At 44.0% G+C, this 24977-nt stretch overlaps 1 protein-coding gene across 2 annotated transcripts in view; it reads right to left on the bottom strand.

Annotated features, from left to right (window-relative positions):
• Positions 1 to 24977, bottom strand: part of LOC124775090 (ATP-binding cassette subfamily C member 4-like) — a 254271-nt gene that overhangs the window by 133539 nt on the left and 95755 nt on the right. For both annotated transcript variants that reach the window (XM_047249900.1, XM_047249901.1), the window contains exons 2-3: positions 3638 to 3748; positions 846 to 983 (exon numbers count right to left, since the gene is read on the bottom strand). In XM_047249900.1, coding sequence (XP_047105856.1) covers positions 846 to 983; positions 3638 to 3748 — 249 coding nt within the window. The remainder of the gene's footprint in view (positions 1 to 845; positions 984 to 3637; positions 3749 to 24977) is intronic.

Raw genomic sequence — 24977 nt, 5'->3', positions numbered from 1 at the left:
TATCACCCCTGCGATAAGTAATGATTGGTGATAGTACGACCATTTCCAAAACTAGTCTCTTGAACAAACAGATTAGCTTAGTTAGCTATTACTTCTTATGTCACTGAACATGCCTGTTCTATGTTATATGTAAATTATCCCAAAGTGCTCCAAGCTGTCTATCCCTGCAAAGCTACAAAGCATGTGTTGACTGTTTTGATATGTACATCTGCTTTGGTAGCACAAAAATTCTGCTCATCACTCTTTGGATGTGCGATAAGAAACAAATTATTTAAGAAACTTCACTTTTTAAGTCCTTTTTGTGTACCCAGTAACAATACGTTTCACATGTTTTGGGTTCAATATTATGCAATTTTCATGTGTGTTGTGCATGTAATGAAGATGTTTGAGATATTCTCTGGTGCAAACTTAGTTTGGACAGAACCACCCATACATGTCTGCACAGAATAGTTTCAGATAGAAATGGATACCTTGTATGTTAAATATTACATTTCACAAATACATCCACCAAGGAGTATATAGTTTCTCCTTTTACATTATTATATGTAATGAAAGTCATTCATATGTACAGTTTACCAGAGGGAAATGACTGCAGTAATCAGACCAGTACACTTTCCCCATCAAGTTCACTGGCAGCAAGTCTTGAATGTCATGAGACACAACCACTCATCATATGTGAAAATAATCTAAAGCATTGGGAAAGTAATCAAAATCATCTACGAACATAAGGATAAATGCTCACACAATTTTCAGTATTTCCAAAGCATATTTGGTGTAAGGTACTTATTTAAATGTTGATGCTGCCTGCAATGTTACAAACTACGCAAATTATGTAGCACACTCACCTTAAAATTAAATGATAAAAACCTAACATCAAGCCATGTATTACATACTGGCCAATGAAAGTTTTGAAAATAGCTCTAGTCAGACTTGGTTTTGTGCCATGTTTTGCCTCAACTCTCTTTAATTCATACTTCCAGTTCCTGAAACAGAAAACTTCCTTTAATGTCACAACAGAAGCAAACACACCCACACACAGTATGTAAACAATTAAGAGCTGCAGTTCTCTCTGACAGGTATTACGACCACCACAGAGCACATTAATTAGTTCCTTAATGCTGCGGTTTACCAGGCCTGTTAGGGTATATAAGAGGTGTGAACAGTGGGAGACCACTGAAAGACGTGCAGATGCCACATACTCCTGTGACACAGCATTATCAGCATCTGACAAGACACTGAAAGGGTCTTCATTGTAGGTCTTTGGCCATCTGGTCCAATTACGCAATATCCTTATTTGTGGGGCTTTCGAATGTGAGTGTGGTACAATGTCTAGCTGCAAGCAAACGTGAGGGCCGGCATACTCGTCAAGGATCTGGCCAACCATCACAAAAGACGACTGCACCAAGCACATTGTACCCCACTTTACTTCACATCTGCGACTGGCACATGACAAGAAATGTACTCACGTCGACATTCTGTGTCACCCTGCATCATTGGTCGAGATTAGCAGCAGCAGACTTGGGAATTACTGTCCGAAGTGTAGGCTGCCATCAACACAACACAACACAAATTGCTGCATTTGGCACGGTAGCATGACTGACGTGCAGACTGCTCATTGCTGGCTTCAGTTCAGTTCAGTTCAGTGACAAACGAAAATTCTGCACTACACTGGATGACCATAATTGGCAAGTAAGGCAGTGACCTAGGGAGGGGACCTATTTTTCCAATGTTTTGTTAGAGATACATCATTGTTACTCCTGGCATCATGATGTGCGGAGCCTTTGGGTACGACTTCACGTCTCGGTTGGCGATGACTGAGGGAACTCAGACATCGCAAATGTCGCTGACAGGCCTCACTTTCATGTCTTACCTCTCACACTACACTATCATGGAGCCATTTTCAATGTAACAATGCTCACTGAGACACGGTCACATCTCTATGAACTTTCTGAATAATGCTGAGGTATTCACGTGGCCAGCAAGAATCCCCAGATCTGTCCTCGATAGAAACTGAGGGAGCACCTCGAATGTCAACTCCATTTCAGTGCCAGTATTCAGGATATGATCAACCAGTTACCACAGCCGTGGGCTAGTCCGCCTTGGGAGAGGCTCCAACGGCTTCGCGACACTGTTCCAACTGAAACAGTACTCGCATCCAGGCCAGAGAGGATACGTCGTAATGATAAGGGGACCTTGCTACGAAGCCATTTGTAAATTTTGACAGTTTTATCATCAATGGAATAATATATCATACCCTCTCAACCTGTAAAGTTTTTTTGTTTTCTCCTCGTGTGTGTGTGTGTGTGTGTGTGTGTGTGTGTGTGTGTGTGTGTGTGTGTGTGTGTGTGTGTGCGCGCGCGCGCGCTTTTTTTGTCAGGCTGTGTATTTGATACTGTTTACTTTATGGTGCATAATCCAGGAGGCAATCTGTTACAGTTCAAATCTTCAGAATGAACTGGAATTTGTACTTTAATGCTACTTATGTTTAAAATGACTCAGTTCTCCATTATCACGAGGTGATCTGATAACCAGATCCCTTACCACTTATGTCCATGAAAATTTCATTCGAAGTACACATTCTTATCCCTATTCTATTACAGGTATGAATTACATATATCATGAGCTGACTATAATGAAGACTATAATGAACAACCTGACCTTGCTATGTCCATTGGCACTTAACACTTAAGTTACTTACTTCACATGAAATCTATGCCTAAAAATGCACCTTTAGAATGAAATCAAACAATGGAAATTCCAATCTGGAATATCAACAATGTAAGGAAAAAAGAGACTGCTACTCAACATAAAGATGACAATGAGTTGCAGAGAAGCACAATGAAAAGACAGCTACACATTTAGCTCTCAGCCAAAGCCTTCATCAGGAAAGGAAAACCAGATGCACATGCATGTGCACATACAAGCAAACCACACACACACACACACACACACACACACACAATCTCCGGCAGCTTGGACCGGAATCTGCGGAGGGAAAAAGTTAACATCTCTGTATTACCGTAACTACCTTCTTATGAGGCATCATATAAGAACATGCATTACTTTATTTATCTTTAAATTGATGTAAATATAGACCTTAATTTAAGATAAAATCAATACTGCAACAAAGTTAGTCACATTCAGTTATTGTTTTTCTTCATGTATGAAACTTCCCGAAAGATTACAGCTGGCTTCTGGACCAGGACTCGCTCAGAACCTTTGGCATTGTTCTATGTTCAAGTCGTCCTCTGGTACACAGTTTTAATTCATCAGGAATTTCAACACAGCATGTACGCAATTTAAGAGTAAAAGATTCATTCTGTTCTTCATGTATGTGGACGTATAAAGTTGAAAATAATTACACATACAATGTGTACCCAGAATGGCATTCCACTTAAGTGCTCTAGTAAATAACATTGTCTACATGAGTTCTTGTTTGTATGTATTGTTGTGAAACTAACTTTTCTTTCTGGAATTCATCCATCACGTATTTGTGTATAAGGCATAGTGTTTTAAACAAGTCACACAAAAACTACCATATTATGAATCAGAAACTTCTGGTAACTTCATATACAAACCATTCCAAGAGTGTACCAATAGATGATAAAAATAAAAACTTTCTGAAGGCTTAACTTACGCTTCAAGTCTGTCCCCTAAATCTTGTGAATTATCTCTCTTTAAGGCATCGTAGAGGTCATCAATTTCAAGATCCTTCTCAGTTCCTTTCTTAAAGAGGTCTTTTAACCACCTGTGAAAGAAGGGAAAATTAATAATTTCTTACATTCATCATCAAGTTTCCTAAGAGAAGGGAGGAGTATAATCTCAATATTTTAAATCAGAAATACCTCTAATGCAAAATATATATTGATGATAAAGTGTAATCAGCCATAAAGAGGAACAAGTGCTATACTGGTACTAGGTATAATTCTATCCAGAAAAAGAAACCCTTGACTTTTTCGAACGTGAGAAACTAACGAAACAGCCAGTTAACCGGGACTAGTTTAAATTGGAATCAGTCCATGGTGTAATTGAAATGTTGTGTGTCTGTATTTTATAAATGACCTGTACTCCATTTATCACAGTGGGTAGAATTTAATAAATTATATCTGGTAGATTTTATGAATGCATTTGATGAGGACAGTTACCTCAAACTACCTAAATTTATCTGGTCATGAATACAAGATTTTTGTGTTACGTCTCAAATATGCAGTACGGTGGAACATCACACAGCAAGCATAAGTCGTTCCAGAATCTTACTCGTGTAGCACAAAACACGAGTTACGCAAAACAATATCTCATATAAATGAATGTAAAATACATTAATGCTTTCCATGCAGAAAAAGTACTAAACGTTTTATCTTATTCATGCGATTTAGTCAAAGAAAATTTTACATACAGCATTACACATTTTATTATTCATGAAACGCAACTAATTCTTTTTTCTTTTAGAAAGCTGTCTATAGTCATTTCTTTCTGCTGACACTCCAACACTTGGCAAAAATCTGATACACATTGTCAAATTTATGGCACATGTAGCCACTGCTTTATTGGGGTGATGGTTTTCAATGCACGGTGCAACCGATTCCCATGCTTTCAGCATTTCTCTTATTGTGTCAGAAGATTGCTGCTTTGCTTTACCACCTCTGCCTCCGCCTCCCCATCTGAAGAACTCTTCTCCACAACTCCCTGCTGTGAAAAACACTGCAGATCTATAAGCTCTTCAGTGGTCATTTCTTGGCTGTGATCTTCCACAAGCTCATTGACATCATTGTTATCCACTTCTAGTCCAATACTCTCGGCCAAAGCCACAACTCACTGACTACAGACTCCGGAAGTACTGACTCATATGCTTCAGAGTGACATTCAACAATGCATTCTGGCCAAAACTTCTTCCAAGAAGAAGTGACAGCTTTCTTGGTAACCAGTTCCCATGCCTGTTTTATGTTTGGTTTTGGTTTTAGGGTGAAAAACTGCTATGGTCATTAGCGCCCGGTCCGTGACTTAGGAAAAAGTAAAAAACCGAAAATGGAAACCAGCGGCAATGGGAACGAAAGTCCTAAAATTGGAGAAATGAAAAGCAGAAGGAAGGCTTAAAAATCCACTACATAAAGGGGTAGTTGTCCCCAAAAAAAGCTTTAAATGACTGACGTCATTTCACTGGCACTAATAAACTCGAGAACGCAATCGGCTGAGCGCGTGTCATCTGCTAAAATCGACGATATATCAGGCGATAGCTGTAGACGGGAGCGTAACGGATTAAAATAGGGGCACTCAATTAAAAGGTGTCTTACCGTCCACAGCTGAGAGCAGTGGGGACAGAGTGGGGGAGGATCGCCGCTTAAAAGATGTCGATGGCTAAAAAGACAGTGCCCTATCCGGAGTCTAGTTAAAATTACCTCCTCCCGACGACGCGTTCGGAAGGAAGAGGTCCAAACACAGGGAAGAGGTCCAAACACAGGGAAGAGCTTTCACGTCCCACAGTTTATTATGGGGGAAGAGTAGACCAATGTGCGTGCCATAAATGAAGAACACGACGACATAAAACGCTCCGTAGATCGGCGAAGGGAATCAATTGAATAGCTGGCCGAAGAAGACAGACTGCAGCCTTGGCTGCAATATCGGCCGCCTCATTTCCACAGATACCAGCGTGTCCTGGGAGCCAGAGGAACGCCACTGAGACGCCCCCCAGGTGGAGCAAGCGCAGACAGTCCTGAATCCGGTGGACCAGAGGGTGCACAGGGTAAAGAGCTTGGAGACTGAGGAGAGAGCTGAGAGAATCTGAACAGATAACGTACTGTATCCGCTGATGGCGGCGGATGTAGTGGACAGCCTGGAGAATAGCGTAAAGCTCCGCAGTATAAACCGAACACTGGTCGGGAAGCCGAAAGTGATTTGGGGTGTCGCCAACAATATAGGCACTCCCTACACCTAACGATGTTTTCGAGCCAACTGTGTAAATAAATGTGGCTCCCTTCATTTGTGCACATAGAGCAGCAAATGCCCGACGATAAACAAGTGAAGGGGTACCATCCTTGGGAAACTGACATAGGTCTCTGAGCAAGTCGATCCGGGGACGGAGCCAAGGCGGTGCTGTACCCCAAGTTGTCAAGAAGGTTTTAGGAAAGCGGAAGGAAAGAGAATGGAGCAATTGACTGAAGCGGACTCCCGGTGGTAGTAGGGAGCAGGGGCGGCCTGCATACCCTACATCAAAGGAGGCGTAGAAAAAAATGTCATGGGCTGGATTAGCAGGCATGGAAGACAGATGGCTAGCATAACGACTCAGAAGGACTGCTCGCCGATTGGACAGCGGAGGTTCAGCAGTCTCAGCATAAAGGCTTTCCACAGGGCTGGTGTAAAAAGCTCCAGACACTAAACGTAATCCACGGTGGTGGATAGAGTCGAGACGCCGAAGAATAGACGGCCGAGCAGAGGAGTAGACTATGCTTCCATAATCCAATTTCGAGCGCACTAAGGCGCAATAGAGGCGGAGAAGGACCACTCGGTCCGCTCCCCAGGAGGTACCATTCAGGACACGGAGGGTGTTGAGGGATCGCATACAGCGAGCCAAAAGATAGGAAACGTGGGAGGACCAGCACAGTTTTCTGTCAAACATAAGACCCAAGAATTTAGCGACTTCGGAAAACGGAAGGTTGACAGGACCTAGATGTAAGGAGGGCGGAAGAAACTCCTTACGTCGCCAAAAATTAACACGAACGGTCTTACTGGGAGAAAAACGGAAGCCGGTTTCGATGCTCCACGAGTGGAGGCGATCGAGACATCCTTGAAGACGTCGTTCAAGAAGGCTGGTCCGTTGAGAGCTGTAGTAGATCGCAAAATCGTCCACAAAGAGGGAGCCCGAGACATCAAGAAGGAGACAATCCATAATTGGATTTATGGCAATCGCAAACAGTACAACACTCAGCACGGAGCCCTGGGGTACCCCGTTTTCTTGGGAGAAAGTACGGGAGAGAGTAGTGTTCACCCGCACCCTAAATGTGCGCTCTGCCATAAATTCGCGAAGAAAAAGGGCCAGCCGACCTCGAAAGCCCCAAGAAAACAGTGTGCGGAGGATGCCTGTCCTCCAACAGGTATCGTTTGCTCTCTCCAGATCAAAAAATATTGCTACTGTTTGGTGTTTCCGGAGAAAATTTTTCATGATACAAGTGGAGAGAGCAACAAGATGGTTAACTGCAGAACGATGCTTTCGGAATCCGCATTGGGCAGGTGTTAAAAGACTGCGGGATTCCAGCCACCAAGCTAAACGGTAATTCACCATACGCTCCAAAACCTTACAGACACTACTCGTGAGAGAAATGGGGCGATAGCTAGAGGGGAGATGTTTGTCCTTTCCAGGTTTCGGAACAGGAACGACGATAGCTTCCCGCCATCGTCTGGGAAAAGTACTGTCGGTCCAAATTCGATTATAAAGGCGAAGGAGGTAACGTAGACTATGGGTTGATAAATGCAGCAACATTTGGACGTGGATACCACCCGGTCCTGGGGCGGAGGAGCGAGAAGAAGAGAGTGCATGTTGGAGTTGCCGCATGGAGAAAACGGTATTGTAGCTTTCGCGATTTTGAGAGGAGAAAGCAAGATGTCGCACTTCCGCTGCAAGTTTCTTCGGGAGAAACGCTGGCGGGTAATTTGAAGAGCTCGAAATCTCAGCAAAGTGCTGACCCAACGAGTTAGAAACTGCGACGGGGTCCACGAATGTATCATGCGCGACAGTGAGTCCAGAGACCGGGGAGAAACTAGGCGCGCCTGAGAACCGTCGAAGCCGACTCCAAACTTCCGAGGAGGGAGTGAAGGTGTTAAATGAGCTAATAAAGAATTTCCAGCTTGCCTTCTTGCTATCGCGGAAGACACGATGGCATCGCGCACGGAACTGCTCATAGCGGATACAGTTGGCCAAAGTAGGATGGTGGCGGAAAACGCGGAGAGCACGTCGCCGCTCACGTATTGCGTCACGGCATGCCTCGTTCCACCAAGGAACTGGGGGGCGCCGGGGCAATTCGGAGGTGCGTGGTATTGAATGTTCCGCAGCTGTAAGAATAACGTCGGTAATATGTGTGACCACATCGTCGACGCTACGAAAGTGACGGTCATCGAATGTCGCTAGAGACGAAAAAAGTGTCCAATCAGCTTGACCTAACTTCCAGCGTCGCGGGCGCATGTATGGCAGTTGAGGCTGCAGTCGAAGGACACATGGAAAGTGGTCACTCGATTGTGTATCATCAAGGGCGAACCATTCGAAGCGCCGAGCTAGCGGAACAGTACCGACCGCAAGGTCCAAATGAGATAAATTTGTCGTGGAGGCAGACAAAAATGTAGGGACCCTAGTGTTGAGGCAAACTAGATCCGCTTGGTGGAAGACGTCTAGCAATAGTGAGCCACGTGGACAAGGATGTGGAGATCCCCAAAGCGGGTGGTGGGCATTGAAGTCCCCAACCAGCAAATAGGGGGGGGGGGGGGGGTGGAAGCTGATGAAGGAGATCAGCTCGTGCCATTGGTGTGGACGATGGAATGTATACAGTACAAAGAGAGAATGTGTATCCGGAAAGGGAAAGACGGACGGCGACAGCTTGGAAGGAAGTGTTTACGTGGATTGGGTGATAATGGAGAGTTTCATGGAGCATAATCATGAGTCCTCCATGGGCTGGAGTGCCTTCAACAGAGGGGAGATCATATCGGACGGACTGAAAATGAGGGAGAACATAGCGGTCATGGGGACGCAGCTTTGTTTCCTGAAGACAGAAGATGACCAGCAAGTAGGATCGTACGAGGACCGACAATTCATCCCGATTGGCTCGAATGCCGCGGATATTCCAGTGGATAATGGACATAGGGTGAACAGAAAATGGAGGAATGTGATCAAGGTCGCCGTCAACTCGACGACTGCTCAGAGCCTGCGACCGACAGCATGGAATGGCATTCAGCCGAAGGCAGAAGATCCTGATCCATAGGTTGGTCAGGAGCAGCTCCTGCCACCAGCGATCGGCCGGTTGATCGGCCGCCAGCAGTGCGCCTCGGCGACACAGAAGACGGCCGAGGGCGATTTCCGCCAGGTGGTGCTGTAGATGGGACACGCCTTGGCGGAGAAAGAGAGGAACTGGGTTTCTTTGAAGCCTTCTTGGAAGTATGATGATTAGCGGAAGGAGGAACCGATGGTTGTGAAGTTCGGATACGTAAAAACTCTTCACCAGTATGCTCTTTTTTCGATGTCTTTGTGTCTGCCTTTTGGGCTCGAGATTTAGCAGAACCCGATCCATAGAGTGGGCAGGCGGAAGTGGTGAGGTTGAACGGGCGATCTTTGCGCTGGCCGATCTGACGACCGTGGCACTAAAGGTGAGGTCGCAAGTCTGCGTGGCCGCCTCCTTTGTTGGCCGAGGAGAAGCAAGGACAGTGCTGTATTTTCCTGTCTGAGGCATGGTGGGCTGTCTACTGGCGAATAATTTTCGAGTAGCAAAGGTCGACACCTTTTCCTTCACTCTGATTTCCTGGATGAGCTTTTCGTCCTTAAAAACGGGGCAATCTCGAGAGGAAGCAGCGTGGTCACCCATACAGTTGATGCAGCGAGGGGATGGAGGTGGACAAGCACCCTCATGGGCATCCTTGCCACACGTAACACATTTGGCCGGATTGGAACGGGACTGGCTGGTGTGATTGAACCGCTGACACCGATAGCAACGCGTAGGGTTTGGGACGTAAGGGCGAACGGAAATTATCTCATAGCCTGCTTTGATTTTCGATGGGAGTTGAACTTTGTCAAATGTCAAGAAGACAGTGCGGGTTGGAATGATGTTCGTGTCAACCCTTTTCATAACCCTATGAACAGCCGTTACGCCCTGGTCAGACAGGTAGTGCTGAATTTCTTCGTCAGACAATCCATCGAGGGAGCGTGTATAAACGACTCCGCGCGAGGAATTTAAAGTACGGTGCGGTTCCACCCGGACAGGGAAGGTCTGTAGTAGTGAGGTACGCAGCAATTTTTGTGCCTGGAGGGCACTGACTGTTTCTAACAACAGGGTGCCATTCCGTAATCGGGAACAAGACTTTACAGGACCTGCAATTGCGTCGACACCTTTCTGAATAATGAAAGGGTTGACCGTGGAGAAGTCGTGACCGTCAGACCGAGAAACAACAAGGAACTGTGGCAACGATGGAAGAACTGTCTGTGGCTGAGACTCTGTGAACTTACGTTTGTGAGCAGACATAGTGGAAGGTGAGGAAACCATTGCGGAAGAATCCCCCATGATTACCGGCGTCTCCGATGGCGCGCTCCTCCCTTGTGGGGGCCCTCTCTGAGGGCACACCCGCCTTAGGTGATTGTTCACACCTCAGGTCACACCTCCCGACAATCGGACGGAGGGACCAATCGGCACTTTCGGAAGGTATCAGCTCGGGTAATCACCCCTCCCTGGACCTGGCCGTTACCAGGGGGTATGTACGTGTCCTACCTGTCTACCCGGGGCGGGGAATTACGCGTTACCCTGTCACCGGCTACGCACGAAAATGCGTGGGTCGGCCTTCAGACACGCACAGGGAGGAAAAAAGAGAAAGGGAAAGGGAAAGGAAAGAAGAGGGGTCTCAAACGCCGCAGCGGAGAAAAGGGTAAAGAGAAGAGGTAAGGAAAAGAGAAGGACAAAGGAAGGATGAAGACATACAAGCAGAGAAGGCGAAGAATGCAGTACATTTACGAGCGTCCGTCTCCGGACGTAGGCACAAACCATACTCCCAGAGGGGGAGAAAGGGAAGGAAAGAGCCAGAGGTGAGGGGAGGAGGGACGAAGATGGGGGATAGGGAAGGATGCGGAAAGGGAAGGGAAGGTATGCAGCCCGGAAAGGAAGGAGGGCCACATTAGCTCGGGGTCCCGTGCTCGCTACGCACGTATCCACAAAAGAGTTGTGGACCCCCTGGGGGGGCCCATGCCTGTTTGATCATCTTGATGCAGGCAACAATGTGTAACTGATACTTCCGAAACTAAGAGCGAAATTGATTGCTTCAGGAAACTCAAAGCAATGTTCAAAGAATGTTTTAGTGCAGAGCTTCTTAAAGTCAGAAATAATCTGCTGCTCCATAGGCTTGAGTAACAGTGGTGTTGGGAGGCAGAAATTGGATCTTGATGAATTGATTTGTCAAGAAGTTGCTCTTGTAGGCCTGGATAATGGGCATAAGTGTTATCCATAATAAGCAAGATACAGAGTTGCAGAGTCATCTCTAGCAAATATTTTTTTCACAGAAAGACCGAACACTTAATTCATCCAATCACAAAAAGATCACACGTCTACCAAGCCTTGTTGTTGGACCTCCACATCACACTTAGAGTGCTCTTCTGGACTTTACACTTCTCGAAGGTTCACGGCGTTTCTGAATGGTAAACAAGCAGCGGTTTAATTTCCTAATTGCTGCTTCGATTGGTATAGAATAGTAATGTGAGACAGTCTTTCATTGACTTGTGACCGAGCAATGCATTCTCCTCTATTATAAAGGTACACTTCAGCATCTTTTTTCCAGAACAGACCTGTTACGTCACATTTAAAACTTGTTGCGCCATATAACTCTCAGAATCTACAACCATCTTGAAGTTGCTGATTAAGTTCTCTGCTGCCTTTGTACTGGATCTGGCAGCTTTGTGGCACCTCACAACACTGTGACTGCAGCTTCTTCCCTTAAACTTGTCTAACCACCCACAGCTTCCCTTAAGCACTTCCTCAGCCGCTGATGGTCCTGGCGTCTTGTTAACGAGATCGGCGAAAATCCTCCTCACGAATGATGTTCTTGTTAATAGTGTCGCCTTGCAATTGCTTTTCATTTAGCCATGTAAGGAGCAACCGTTCGACACCGTCCAGAATACGAAACCGTTGTTTAGAGACTCCTGTCACTCTCTTTGAAACATCTGTCTACTTAATCTTGTTCTTGAGTTAATGTAAGCAGATTTTATGTGCGTGCTGCATTAGCAACGCTCATGCCAAGTTCGCTTTTTTCCAATGATTTTATGTTTCATTTCTAAGGTCATTTTCTTTCTCTTCTGGTCTTCTTATGGGTTTATTTTCGGGACATTTCTATGGAGGCTATTAAAATTTTCACATAAAGAAACACTGTGTGAACACAAATTTAAAAAAATGTGTGATCACAAGCAGCACTAAGATGGTAGCAGGAACAGCTATAAACCCAAACTGCAGTACGTACTAAACACATTGTTCACATGTCGTTACCAACAATGAAAGGTGCTCATATTGTTGAACCCCCCCCCCCCCCCAAACGCTCGAGTGGCTGGTGACGTCACACTAAATCTTACTCTCATGCGAAACATTGCTCGTTAAGCGAGTCACTTTTTTACAATTTGTTTTGCTCGTTACGCGAATTGCGCGTTACGGGAGGATCTCGTTTAGCGAGGTTCCACTGCATTCCTTGGCAACTTACTCAGGCCCCAGAAGCCATCTGATTGGGAACCAAGGGTATTGATGGAGCAGGGATTTTAAATTTAAATTACGATTCCATTACACATTCAGAATCCGTAACATTATAGCCAGCCTGTGCACTGAGGCCATTTGCCTACCAGACAGCTGTGTGAGAAGTTTTCAGTTTTCTAATATGTTAAAAGCTCTTGCTTGTAGGTATCTTCCCTTAAATTATTGAAGTCTGTCGTTTAGTGACAACTCTGCTAGGAAAGCTTAAACAGGATTTTAAAATAGAAAAATTCTTGTCTTCAGGAGGAGGATTTAGTATCAGGTCGATTATTGAACTTTTGTTCAATCATTAACACAGTTGAGGCAAATTCTTTTTTTTTCTATTCCCAATTATCCCTGTAAGTTACGCTTTAGTCCGTGTTTGCTGATAAGAGGGGAGCGGTTTTCATCAAATGGTGGCCACTAGCATATTCATTGGGCCCACACTCATGTAGGTGAGTTGTACAAGTGTGCACACTAAACAAAATAACTTGGAGGAACAGTTTATTTACCTACAGAATCTACAGAATGGATAAATTTTGAGATTGTTGCCAATTTGACATTATTATACTTACTGCAGTTCGGGAGTGACAACACGGTGTCTTTAGAATTTCCCCCTGTAAACTGCATGAACATACACAGCTTCAGGCATTACCGGTATGCTATCATATTGGTCTGGACAGGGACCCCATATCCATGCAGTACATGTGTAATACTGTACTGGAATGATTTTCATGCTAATTCGGCGATGTTCCAATATTTCTTGTCACTGGACGACACAGTGATAGTAATTTGATTCTGGAAGTTAGTATATAGTCAGCAGTGAACCACATTATATTACGATAATGCCCCAATTTAACAATTAATAAATACATAGAATGAAATGTGGATCATCGGGAAAAAAGACGAAGACGTGTTTTATTGCACTACATTAATGGAAATTTCACCCACTATCTCCCAGCAAGAAAGCAACCTTGGGGTAGAAGCGGAGCAAGACGGAACAAGCCACACTTTTGTCTCTTAGTGTTCGCACTACAGAAGGTCTCAAAAAGAAAGTTTGTATCTCACGTCTCAAAATAAAATAGAGGTTAATGTATATCTAAAAAAATCTCTATTACCGAAATAAAAAGTTTAGGAATTTAATTCTTAAAAATAATGGCATTTCAATGCAATCGAGAAAGTCTATGGCACTCTTAAACAATGAAAAAATTTTGCTTGGCGGTTCGGCACGTAGACAATAGGATGGCTGAAACTTTGCAACGGATATTTTCTTTCAGTTGCTCTGGTGAAGCCATATTATTGATGTACACTTTAGATTTGACATATCCCTATACGAAAAAATCGATGGCTCTCAAATCCCGATAGCTTGGGGGCTAATTCATGTCAACCCTCCAGGATATCAACTTCCCAGTGGAAATTTCACGGATTCTCAGTTTACATGCAATGAACATGTGCCCTGTGGCTCCGTCTTGCCGAACCCACGTTCTTCAGTTACACCAGGGAAGTTTCACAATTAAGGCACCAACATCTTCACACAACGTTTGAAATTTACTGTAACTACTCTCGTACTCAAGAAAGTACGGGCCAACTATTCCTCGTGCTGACATCGCTGCTCGTGCAATAACTTTTGGCGAATGAAGAGGTTTTTCATGGTTTTGTTTAGGATTCGTTGCACTCCAGTAGTGGCAATATTGCTTACTGATGTGACCCTTCAGGTGAAAATGTGCCTCTTCAGGAAACAAGATCTTAAATGACGAGCAGTCAGTCACATCATTAACGAGCTGCAGCCTATGTCTGACATCTTGAGGCTTTACTCCCTGCACAAACTCGATTTTGTAAGAGTGCAGTTTAAGGTCTTTTTTCACAATTCGGTGCAGTGATGATCTAGGCACATTTAAAGCAGTGGCTAGCTTACTAATGGAGAGGTGAGGATCGTCATTAACAGACTCCAAGGATTTGCTTGTTCTCGATGGCCTTGATTTCGATTTGACTCTCTTCAAAGATTTTGACCCATTTCCAGACACGGGGAACACTTCGAGCATAATTTGTATTACGCAGTTCACGATCACGGCAAAATTTCCTCCTTGCTACAGTCGCCGAGTCACTCTTTTTGTAAACTTCTCGCGCGCACACACACACACACACACACACACACACACACACACACATACACACACACACCACGCGCGGTACCCTCCCGTGAAGCCCTCTGCGTTTACTGAATTTCTAAAGCCAAAGGCCAAGCAAGTGGTGAAGGTACACCCCCCCTTCCCCTCGCCAGAAGGAAAAACAAAAAACTTACTTCCTACCGATTTGGTGCGCATGCAGTGCGCCGTACTGAAACCGAGTAAACGTGAAGCGATGGCTGCTTACTACTGTGGCTCGAGTTGGACGTTTTTATGAAACTTAACTGGTTCAAGATTTTTAGAAAAGGGAACATCCAGTCAAAAAAGTTGATAAAGTTTTAGTTAAAAATTAAAAGGTCACATTAGAAAGCTGTGAACTGCCACTGTTTTTAGGTTCAGAGGACAATGAAGCTATTTTGTTTTGTAAATATCGTTTTTTCCTTGCAGCAACTTTTTTCAAATTCTTCATTATTCTCCTCTCTGACTGACCTGACAAAGCAACTTGACTTCCAACAGAAACAGCCGTTATGGGACAACCTGCACGAGTTTCTGTGTTTGTACCAGGGCTAGAATTTTCATTCACGTTTTCAATCTAAGAGTAACACATAAGTTTTACTTTAAAAGATGACAGTAGGCTGCATTAAAATTTAGTTTATACAAACTTTCTGAGTTAGGCCCAGACCTGTAAGTTCACTATAAAAGAATATGTAGTATGAAACATTTTCGTTTAATACATGAGGATTGATACATGTCATAAGGAAGATGGGATTTCAGTTTGCCTGTTATGCAAATGCTTGAGTAAAAGGTCTTTTTCATCTTTTCTTCCAGGAGAGTACAACAATAAATCGGAATCACTCATTTCGAGAAATGTGCGTCTGCTTAAGGCCGGTTCCCACTAGGGCTGCCGCGCGTCAAAACCGCGCGTCAGCGGCGTGGTTGCCATGGAAACGGCGTCAGCGGCAAGGCGCGGCGGGCTCTGCGTCGCGGTCTGCCCATGTCGAACCGCTTCCGCTGCCGCGTGCCGCGCTCCAGGTGCGCGCCGCCAATCACAGAACGCGCTGAGCGTGACGTCAGGTACGGACTCCCGGGCCACACGAACTTTCGCCGAACCGCTGGCGCGGACGCGGCGGCAGCTATGAAATACTTATCATCCGATTCCAAGGAAACTATTCGGTAGAAAAATTTGATTCTTGGTCATGTTACAGCCTGATATCTTCTCTCGATAAAGGACCGAATTTCTTTTCGTTATTCGTCGTGGTTACTTGCTGTATCGCATTTAAGTAAACGTTTACACGAAATATGAATGAGTGTGCAGAGGTAAAAACGCATTGCGTGGACTTTGCGTACAGTTCATTTTAGGTAATACATTATTGCGTATGAAATTTAGTCAACATATCGAAATTGTTTTTAAAGGTGAGAGCAGATCGATAGCTATCACCGTTCTCGAGATATTGAATGATATGTCGGCGGACGGGCTGTGCCGTGACCGCGCGCGGGTTGCTCGCGGCGCGACCGATACTTCGCCCTGCTCGTCGTAAACTGTGTGGTTGTATCAACCGCAAATTTCGTAAACGGTTCAAGAAATCGAAACGTGTTTTTTTTTGCAAACGATAACTTGTGAAAAGTCATGTATTTCGTTGCATGATAAATATCCTAAATCTGTTTATCTACCGAGATATGAAACTAACTACAGTTTTTCAGAAGGGATAGATGAATTGTTTTCAACAGCATTTAATAGCATGTGGAATGAGAAGTTAAACCGAAACTAATTTGCTGATATGTCATAAAATATAATTTACTAAATATCTACAGCTATTGATTATTTCCTTTGGTAAATAACAAACTTTTTTTCTTTATCCAGTAAACTTTACAGATTCAACGCGCGTTTCGCCTTTTACTTTAAGGCATCTTCGGTGGAATCTAGAATGATTAAGTTTTGTTTTGATATGTGATACTTGCAGATTATAAAACAGTTCACATCTTTTTTTACGTGAATGACTGATTACTTACAGTGAATCGAGTTTTTGGCGGACATATACGTTTCGCCTCACCTGGTCACATGCTGGAGGTTGAACTAAAACTTAGCTTATGGAACATAAGCACATTTTCATGTTCATTCTTTTTTCTTCTGTCACTAGCTGTAGACGTTTTACCGAAAACTCCGATTTGAAGTCATAACTACAGTGTGTTCACCTCACGTCCCTTCCTGTCTGGTTTGTTGATGTACATGTTGCCAATCTGCAGAATTATATGCTGAAAACTAATGTTTGTTTATTTTTGTTCTCGTTATATCTGTATGTATGTGTGGCTAGCCAGTGATAATTATAGAAAGTTGGAAGTAAATCCAGTAGTTGTCAGACGGTGGTTGAAAGATTTGGTGTTCAGCTGATTTCAGTTTTGGTTTAAATGTTTTGCGGAGGAGTGCATGGAAGAGTAAGTTCACTGCTTACAGTAATAGATAAAATAGTAGAATAGCATTTCAACAGATGATTATTATCAGAATACTATCACCCAACCCCTTTGTCCTCACTCTTTGATGCCCCATAATACGTCCTGTCAGCTAACCCCTATTGTTGTCAAGGCTGTGCCGTAATTTCCTCTTCCTCCTCTATTTAGTTCCGTACTACTTCTTTAGTCACACGATCCTCGTATCTAATCTTCAGCATTCTTATTGATCACCACGTTTTGAAAGCGTCCATTGTCTTCTTGACAGAACTGTTCATCGTCCACATTTCACTTACATACAAGGCTGCACTCCACACAAATACCTTTGTAAAATAGTATCCAACCATTAGAATTTATATTCGATGTGAACAAATTCTCTTTTTCAGAACGCTTTTCTTGCTATTGACAGTCTTCAGTCAGGTTTGCGTCTGCACCAGGAAATACCTTACAATTTAAAATCTGGTTTCGAAAACTCTGTTCCAAATTTATATTATTCTTTCGTGATTCTTAAGCAAGGTGCTGGCGATGATTACATTATGCTCTGTGGGAAATTCTATCAGGTGGCTTCCACTTTCATCCCTTCCACCTAGCCTTTGTGTTCTTACCGTTTTCGTGTACCTGCTACCGTATCACATTTTAAATTTTTGTCTCGCTTAACTACCTGAATAATCTCTTATCGTACATTGTTTCAATGTGTTAGGGATAGTGAACAATCGTGAACGGTAGTCATGAAATCTGTTTATGTTGAAATGAGAAAACATGAATTATGAAATATGTGAAAGAGTACATTGTACAGAGAATGAAAAATTGGTATGTCTTCACCCAACTTCGTCTTTCCTTCATGTAGGTGTAAGATACAGTTAATCAAACGCACCGGGCGTTTCAGTGGGTCCCGCCCCGTACCTCAGTGGCGGTCCGTCATTGGCTGCCGCTAGCGTCTGCCGCTTCCAGGTGGGGACGCCAATACCGCGAGCCGCCGCGTCAAAGCGGAAAACGCTTGCCGCTGCCGTTGCCGCACGCCGCGCTCTAGTGGGAACCGGCCTTTACACGAACTACTCAGGACTGACAGTTTCAACCTGCTAGCATGTGGTGCGCTCAGGCAGCGAGTTCGGCGCCAACGCGTTCAAATAAAATAGTGTAACTCCTATTTTCTCTATGCTGTTGTAAGATGTGGCTTTCCTTCTAACTTTAAATTAACCATTTCGATGTGGGTGTTACATTTATGACTGGAAATGAACCAAACGCACAGCAGCCAGAGACCACATTTTTCACTGCAAACTCTTCAAATTTTACGGTACGGACTACTTGGGAATTAAGTATCACACTATGAGCAATATCGAACAAATTGACTCTTCATCTTCAAGGTGTAATACAAAACTGTAAGGCACGAAAGAAATCAGTTGTGCACGTCAATTAGTTTCTTCAGAAACGAATGAGAGGTATTATGTAGTGAAGAAAATGCGCAAATCCGAAACAAGTCTTTTTAATGTTGTAAAATAAAAGGAGAACCTCTGCCAAAAAATTAATTCTAGAAAATGATGTAGCTTTGCTTCATTTGCATAACAGTATATTTTACAGTTTAATGACCTCATTATTAACAGCAAGTTAACAGCAAGAAAATCGGCAAATCACTTTTCTCATGTAGTACTGCTATCAGCCGCTTTGAGGGAACCGCTCGTTACATTCCTGTGTCGCCTTTTCTTTTACTACTGTTCAGTATAACAACAGCACGGCGTAAAGTATTAACATGTATTTCTAATTTTTACTTTACATACAACAAATGTTTGTTTGTAGGTAAACACAGCAGCTAAACTGCGCAATTAATAAAATTTAGGAAACTTTATCCGTATACTTTTGCCTCTAACAACTGTTTACTCTGTTTCAATATAGCAGACTTCGCGCGTGCGCACTAAATTTTAGCGCATGGATTGCAGCCGTGTTTCCTCTCTGTGTACTCCCTAATCTGAGCCCTAAATTTAAAAAATATACTGGCTTACATAACGGCTACAGAACACACAGGTAATGCTTTGTTGAAGTTATCACTGAAAATTTGAAACAGGATAAAAGAAACAGAACGATGGAGGAGAAATTGTCATAACAAAAATCAGATAAAAACGCCATATAAATACACTTCTCAAAGTGGGAAACAGCAATGAACTTTAAAATCTACTGCATTTCCCATAGCGCTCAGCAATGCTGATTACATTTATTGCTAAATCGTGGAAAGTCAATACTCTCAGATTCCAGGACGGTGCGGAAACCAGTAGCTACAAACGAAAAAATTTAACGAGCGCGGTTCGGATCCGCGCCGTAGATTTTCGCGAAGACATTGGAGTAAAATCACTAGTATGTGTGTCCGCAGCTCGTGGTCGTGCGGTAGCGTTCTCGCTTCCCGCATCCGGGTTCCCGGGTTAAATTCCCGGCGCGGTCAGGGACTTTCTCTGCCTCGGGCATGGATGTGTGTGATGTCCTTAGGCCAGTTAGGTTTAAGTAGTTCTAAGTTTTAGGGGACTGATGACCATAGATGTTACGTCCCATAGTGCTCAGAACCATTTGAACAAGTGTTTGTATTCATAGGCAATTCAGTTATCACCGTCTCTAATATAATGGTTCCACAGTAGTATAATGGTTACAGAATAGAAAACTCCAATTTTTGACTGTCGCTGGCCACTGTGTGCCTATGGGCCAGCTGCCATCGTTCCGCATCTTTTTCCTTTTTCTTTCCAGCTGCATTCGCATTCGCTTGGCACTGGACTTTTAGGCTTTTTGGATTCCGTACGACGCGAGCTTCTCTCTGACTTACGTCTTCTGTCGTTCTGAGTATATTTACTACGTATTTTGTACTCACCGAGAGCTGGGGCGAAACACTTTCACGAGACTGACTACCATCCACTGAATGCAGGGGTGCCTAAAATCCTTCGTGTACCAGCTGTGCAGTTGGCCGCCGGGCTGACGTCACAGGGAAGCTTGCGTCGCTTGTGAGAAACACTTCATTGTGAACTTCGACTACTATGTTATGAAAGAAAACTTACAAACCGACAGGTGGCACGGCAGATTCAAACAAGCGATTGCAATAATACCAGCTACAATAATGTTAAAAGCATAACGTCTGGAAGAAACCACTATCCTCTAAAATGCAGTCTCATTTCAAAAGTTTCAACTTTTTCCATCACACTGAGGACACATTGGTTCCACTCATCTGCAGTGTTCTTACTGCTTATTTTATAATAATTCTATAACTTTCGAAATTTTGTATGTACTATTTTTTGATGCAACAGTCTTTGCTTCTGAGCCAAACTAACTATGGCATTTAATTTGCGGTGGTACGGAGGAATTCATAGAACAGATTTTCCCTGCATTTTTAGCCATTTTATGTACTGCTTATTTGTTGTGTGCAACTGTTTTCTTTAACGATTTCTAGTAGTTCTTTCTTAAACATGCTGTCTTCAAAAGTGATATTTTTAGATTTTTTGCCACTGTACTGTATCTTGCTTATTGGAATTCGCCTTAGAAACTTTCTTTTCAATGAGAATGGTACGGCGCTTTATTAATAATAACTGCGTTTCATCGAAGCCGAGAAAGAACATTTTGAATTACTCCTCGCGCATATTGCCGTACATCTTCTCATGATAATCGCCACTCTTCTTGGATTCTAAAATCCACAGCCAGCCTTCCACGAAACCTGCTTTTGTTCCCAGTGTATTGTAACAATTAGGCGTTTACCTTACCCGGGGCCTCTTGTTTCAGGTGGATAATCCGAAGAGAAACGCTTGTTTAAAGAATTTTATGGTGTTATCTACCCAGAAATTGCTTCGTGTATGTTCTGCATTCCACCATGGCTCGTCAAAATAGTAAATGAGCGTTCCTTCATATCAACAATTTAATGGTTCGTAGATAACGCTGACTCCATTAAACGGTGACATCCATGTCTATTAGCAATGTATTACGCCCACGCCGAACATATTTCAAATTTATTTCTCTCAATAATTTGTAGCTTTCTGAAAATTGCCCACATCTGGATCTTCGTTCACGGCAGCAAGCACTTTGTCAGCTGTTGGCAATTCGTTACGAAATAAAATTCATGTACTTTCCTTCGTATGGTGTTTCTGTAGAAGTCATCAAAACTTTCTGAAGAGTGAGGCTGGTGTAGTGTCCTTAAGAAGCGACTGAAGGCCAAGGTTAACACGGGCCGCCACACGTAGCCGAGGTGGTGAAGGGTTCACACCCACCGGGAAAGAGGCAGGTGGCGTGAAGTTAAGCTGCCGAAAGCGAAATCAAGGAGGTAACAGAGACAAAGGACGCTCAAAGGAGTCATCGAAGAAGGAGCCATAGGATGGATGATCACGCATGGCAGACAAACGGCATGCATATCTCCTGAGGAGAAAGTCACGGCTCTAGTTCAGCGGTAGTTCGGCAGCTACTGCATACAGACTAAACCGGGCTAGCGTAAAAGACGCCAGTGGCCAAACGGATGCCACGATGGTGGATAGTGTTGAGACGACGTAACAGGGACTGACCTGAAGATGCATAAAGGGAACGCCCTAAGTCTAGTTTCGAACGGACAAGGGACGGGTACAAACTGAGGAGGGTGGTTCGAACTGCTCCCCCAGGAAGTACCATTGAGGACATGTAGGACACTGAAGGACCACGTACAGCGGACTGCCAGGTAAGACACGTGGGAGGACCGAGAGTTTCCTATTAAGCGTAAGCTACAGTAATTTCGTAGTTTCAATGTACGAAAGAGCAATAGGCTCAAGGTGTAAAGATGATGGGAGAAGCCACCTGCGCCGCCGGAAATTCATATAAACGGTTCTGTAAGTGGAAAAACGAAAGCCATTGTCGATGCCTCATGAGTAAAGACGATCGAGACATCGCTGAAGAGAGAAGTCTGTGGAGAACTCCAACAGATCGTCAATGGAGAGGGAGCCGGAGATGCCCGGCGGGTCACAGCCGACACGTCCGCTTCTCTCTCTGTATCCGTAGAGGTTCACTTAACGAGTTCGATCATACGTCATACTAACTCGAGGGAAAGGAAGAGCTATTGGGCGGGCACAGAAACAATGAATAATGAATGTGATCACGAACACATACTTACGGTAATAGTCAAAATATCTTTCAAACGTGATGAACTTTACAGTCCGATTTTAAAATCGCACACTAACGAATTGTACTCGCAACGGAGCACACTGAGCGAGCTCCCCCTCCTTATTGCTCACCCCCCTTGGACCTGCCTACGGTGTGTGTCTCGTTTCGGTGGATGGGGTATAGCCATACGAGTCGACACTTTTGTAACTTGGAATTTAATAATGATTCACTTATATTCCGGCTAATATATTTACTGTCACATTTTGGGTCCTTGTAGTGCTCCGAAAGCTCTTCACAGTGGCACCCAAATCAATGTCCCACTTAAGCGCATCCCATGCTACACCAGTTTATAACTTTACATAGAGCTAATCCATAAGAATCACACGCATGCATCTACACCGGTAGTCACAGGTAAAACAAATTACTGTCCGACAAACATTACAGACATGATCTATCCATTCTGGGTTCAACCAATGTTTACACATTATTAGTCTTAGTTGTTGACGATTCAAATCTATTTTGTCACACGAAGCTTTGCCCACGAGGGAACAGACTTTTGAAGTCAATAATTACTAAAACTACAGAAAATTAATATCGCTGTTCCATTCAAAAGAAACGGAGTGACGTGATGACTGGGTGTTGTGTCATGTCCTTAGGTTAGTTAGGTTTAAGTAGTTCTAAGTTCTAGGGAACTGATGATCATAGATTTTAAGTCCCATAGTGCTCAGAGCCATTTGAACCATTTGAAACGGAGTGAAACACATTCCTTGTTTTACACGTAGTATACTAATGCGGACGTTGTTTCCTATTCATATCACTCTCTCCTCCGTTCTCTAGCTGTATGCGCTCTGGTCTAGCCTTTATTACTTGCTCGCAGACAATTAGGCTTACGTTTTACTTTTCCTACACTTCGCACTATTTAACAAATACAGAGTGGCGCACAAAAAACTGGCCGCTAATACTAGATTGCTTATTGTCTACCGCCAGTTGTCATCTATGGTGTCGAAGTTTTTGCGACTACATTTTCTACTGTCAGCACGAAAGTCGTTACAACTCTGTTAAGATGTGCGAAGTAAGTATGTCAGCGAGATGTATCATCTTTAAGAAAGAATCACAATAGTGAAGACACGTGCAAACGTGCAAATTTGTGTGATATCTTATGGGACTTAACTGCTAAGGTCATCAGTCCCTAAGCTTACACACTACTTAACCTAAATTATCCGAAGGAGACGGACACACACACACACACACACACACACACACACACACACACACACACACACACACACACACACACGAGGGAGGACTAACCTCCGCCGGGACCATGTAAGCAAATAACCCAATACATTTCCAATACTTTAAGGACAATATTTCTAACGAATTTTTGAGAATTGATGCGACAGAGCTGCGCGAGGTATTCAGTCAATAAGGATAGCTTTTTACCAGTCAGGGCATCTTTTTTCGCAACCAGCACGCGCTCTAGCCGCTCAATGACGCTGGAGAAGGTCCTTCCAGTCAGCTAAAACTGAAGATTGCTAAGTGGAAATTTGAAAGACTTACGGAACTGGCACGAAATAATCCAAGACTTGAATAAATACAATCTTTGATTACTCGTCTGAGCAAGAATTAGACAGTGACTTGAATGAAAAGTAGACTACTCCCGAATGCAAAATCCCGTGGAGGGAGGTACGCGGCTAAGTGTGAGCGCGAACAGAGCCAGAGCGAATACTGAAGGCCGAGCCCCGGGCCTGGCCTACACAGACGTCCCTTGTGGACTGCTTTCTGTGCAGAACTGTCCTGCGGGGTACGCCGATCCCGCCATGTTTTATCTGCGCGGCAGGCTGCGTCGCCCTTTCCACGTTGGCGCTTCTGCCCAGCGCCCTTTGCGGCCGCACATGTGACTATATATGGTCCCCACCAACACCTTACCACACTCGCGGTTTCTCCACATTGATACCTCTCGCAACCACGTAACATTGCCCGCAATCGCCCTTCCTGTGGCGTCGCCTTTGTACTCTAGCACTTTCTAGAAAAACTTATTCTTTCTGGCTTCTGTTCGTTGTATGTGGTATAAACTGTGTTGCTCCCACAACATTCAGCTTGGTTGAAATAAAAGAGAGGCGGAGTTTCTTATCGACAAAAATATGGGATACATCAGTATACGTTAACTGGAAGAGTTTGCAGCATTGCGAAGCGTTTTCAAACACCTATCCAACGGCGATGACCTCTGGTTTTAATCTCATCTTCACAGAGCATTGCCTCATCATACTGGTGAAGCACATTGCACACAGGTATGTGATCGCTGTTCCTGTGTCCTAGGTGGTACTGGTAGTCATCCTGACATCCAAATTTTTGTTTTTTTTGTGGTGTTTAAGGGCGCTCAACTACTGAGGTCATTAGCGCCCAGTCACAGTTGTTAGAGCACATGGAATGTAGTAAAACTCAAGGGGAGGGGGGACACCAGAAAGTCTTGACAAAGATGCAGATAAAATAAGTAAAAACTTAGATGTCTTTGGACAAGCCAGTCAAGGTTATAAAACGCAGAACACGAGCAGCTGCTCGAGCGTCATCAGCTAAAATATCCGGTAAAGTAGATGGCAGGGACAGGACAACACGAGATTGACTAAAGCAGGGACACGACAATAAAACATGGCGCACTGTTAATGCTTGACCACAAGGGCATTGCGGGGCTGGGTCACTGGAGAGCAGGTAGCGGTGGCTAAACCGGCAATGCCCAATCCGCAACCTGGTCAGAAGGACCTCTTCTCGCCGAGATGGTCGGGAGGAGGTTGTCCAAGCAGTTGGGAGCGGTTTTACTGCCCGGAGCTTGTTACCTTGGAGGGATGACCAAGCATCCCACCACAACGACACA

The sequence above is a fragment of the Schistocerca piceifrons genome, chromosome 2 (assembly GCF_021461385.2).
Source record: "Schistocerca piceifrons isolate TAMUIC-IGC-003096 chromosome 2, iqSchPice1.1, whole genome shotgun sequence".
NCBI classification, from domain to species: Eukaryota; Metazoa; Arthropoda; class Insecta; order Orthoptera; family Acrididae; genus Schistocerca; species Schistocerca piceifrons.
Note: the sequence above shows the minus strand (reverse complement) of the source record. Positions and strands in the feature narration are given on the sequence as shown.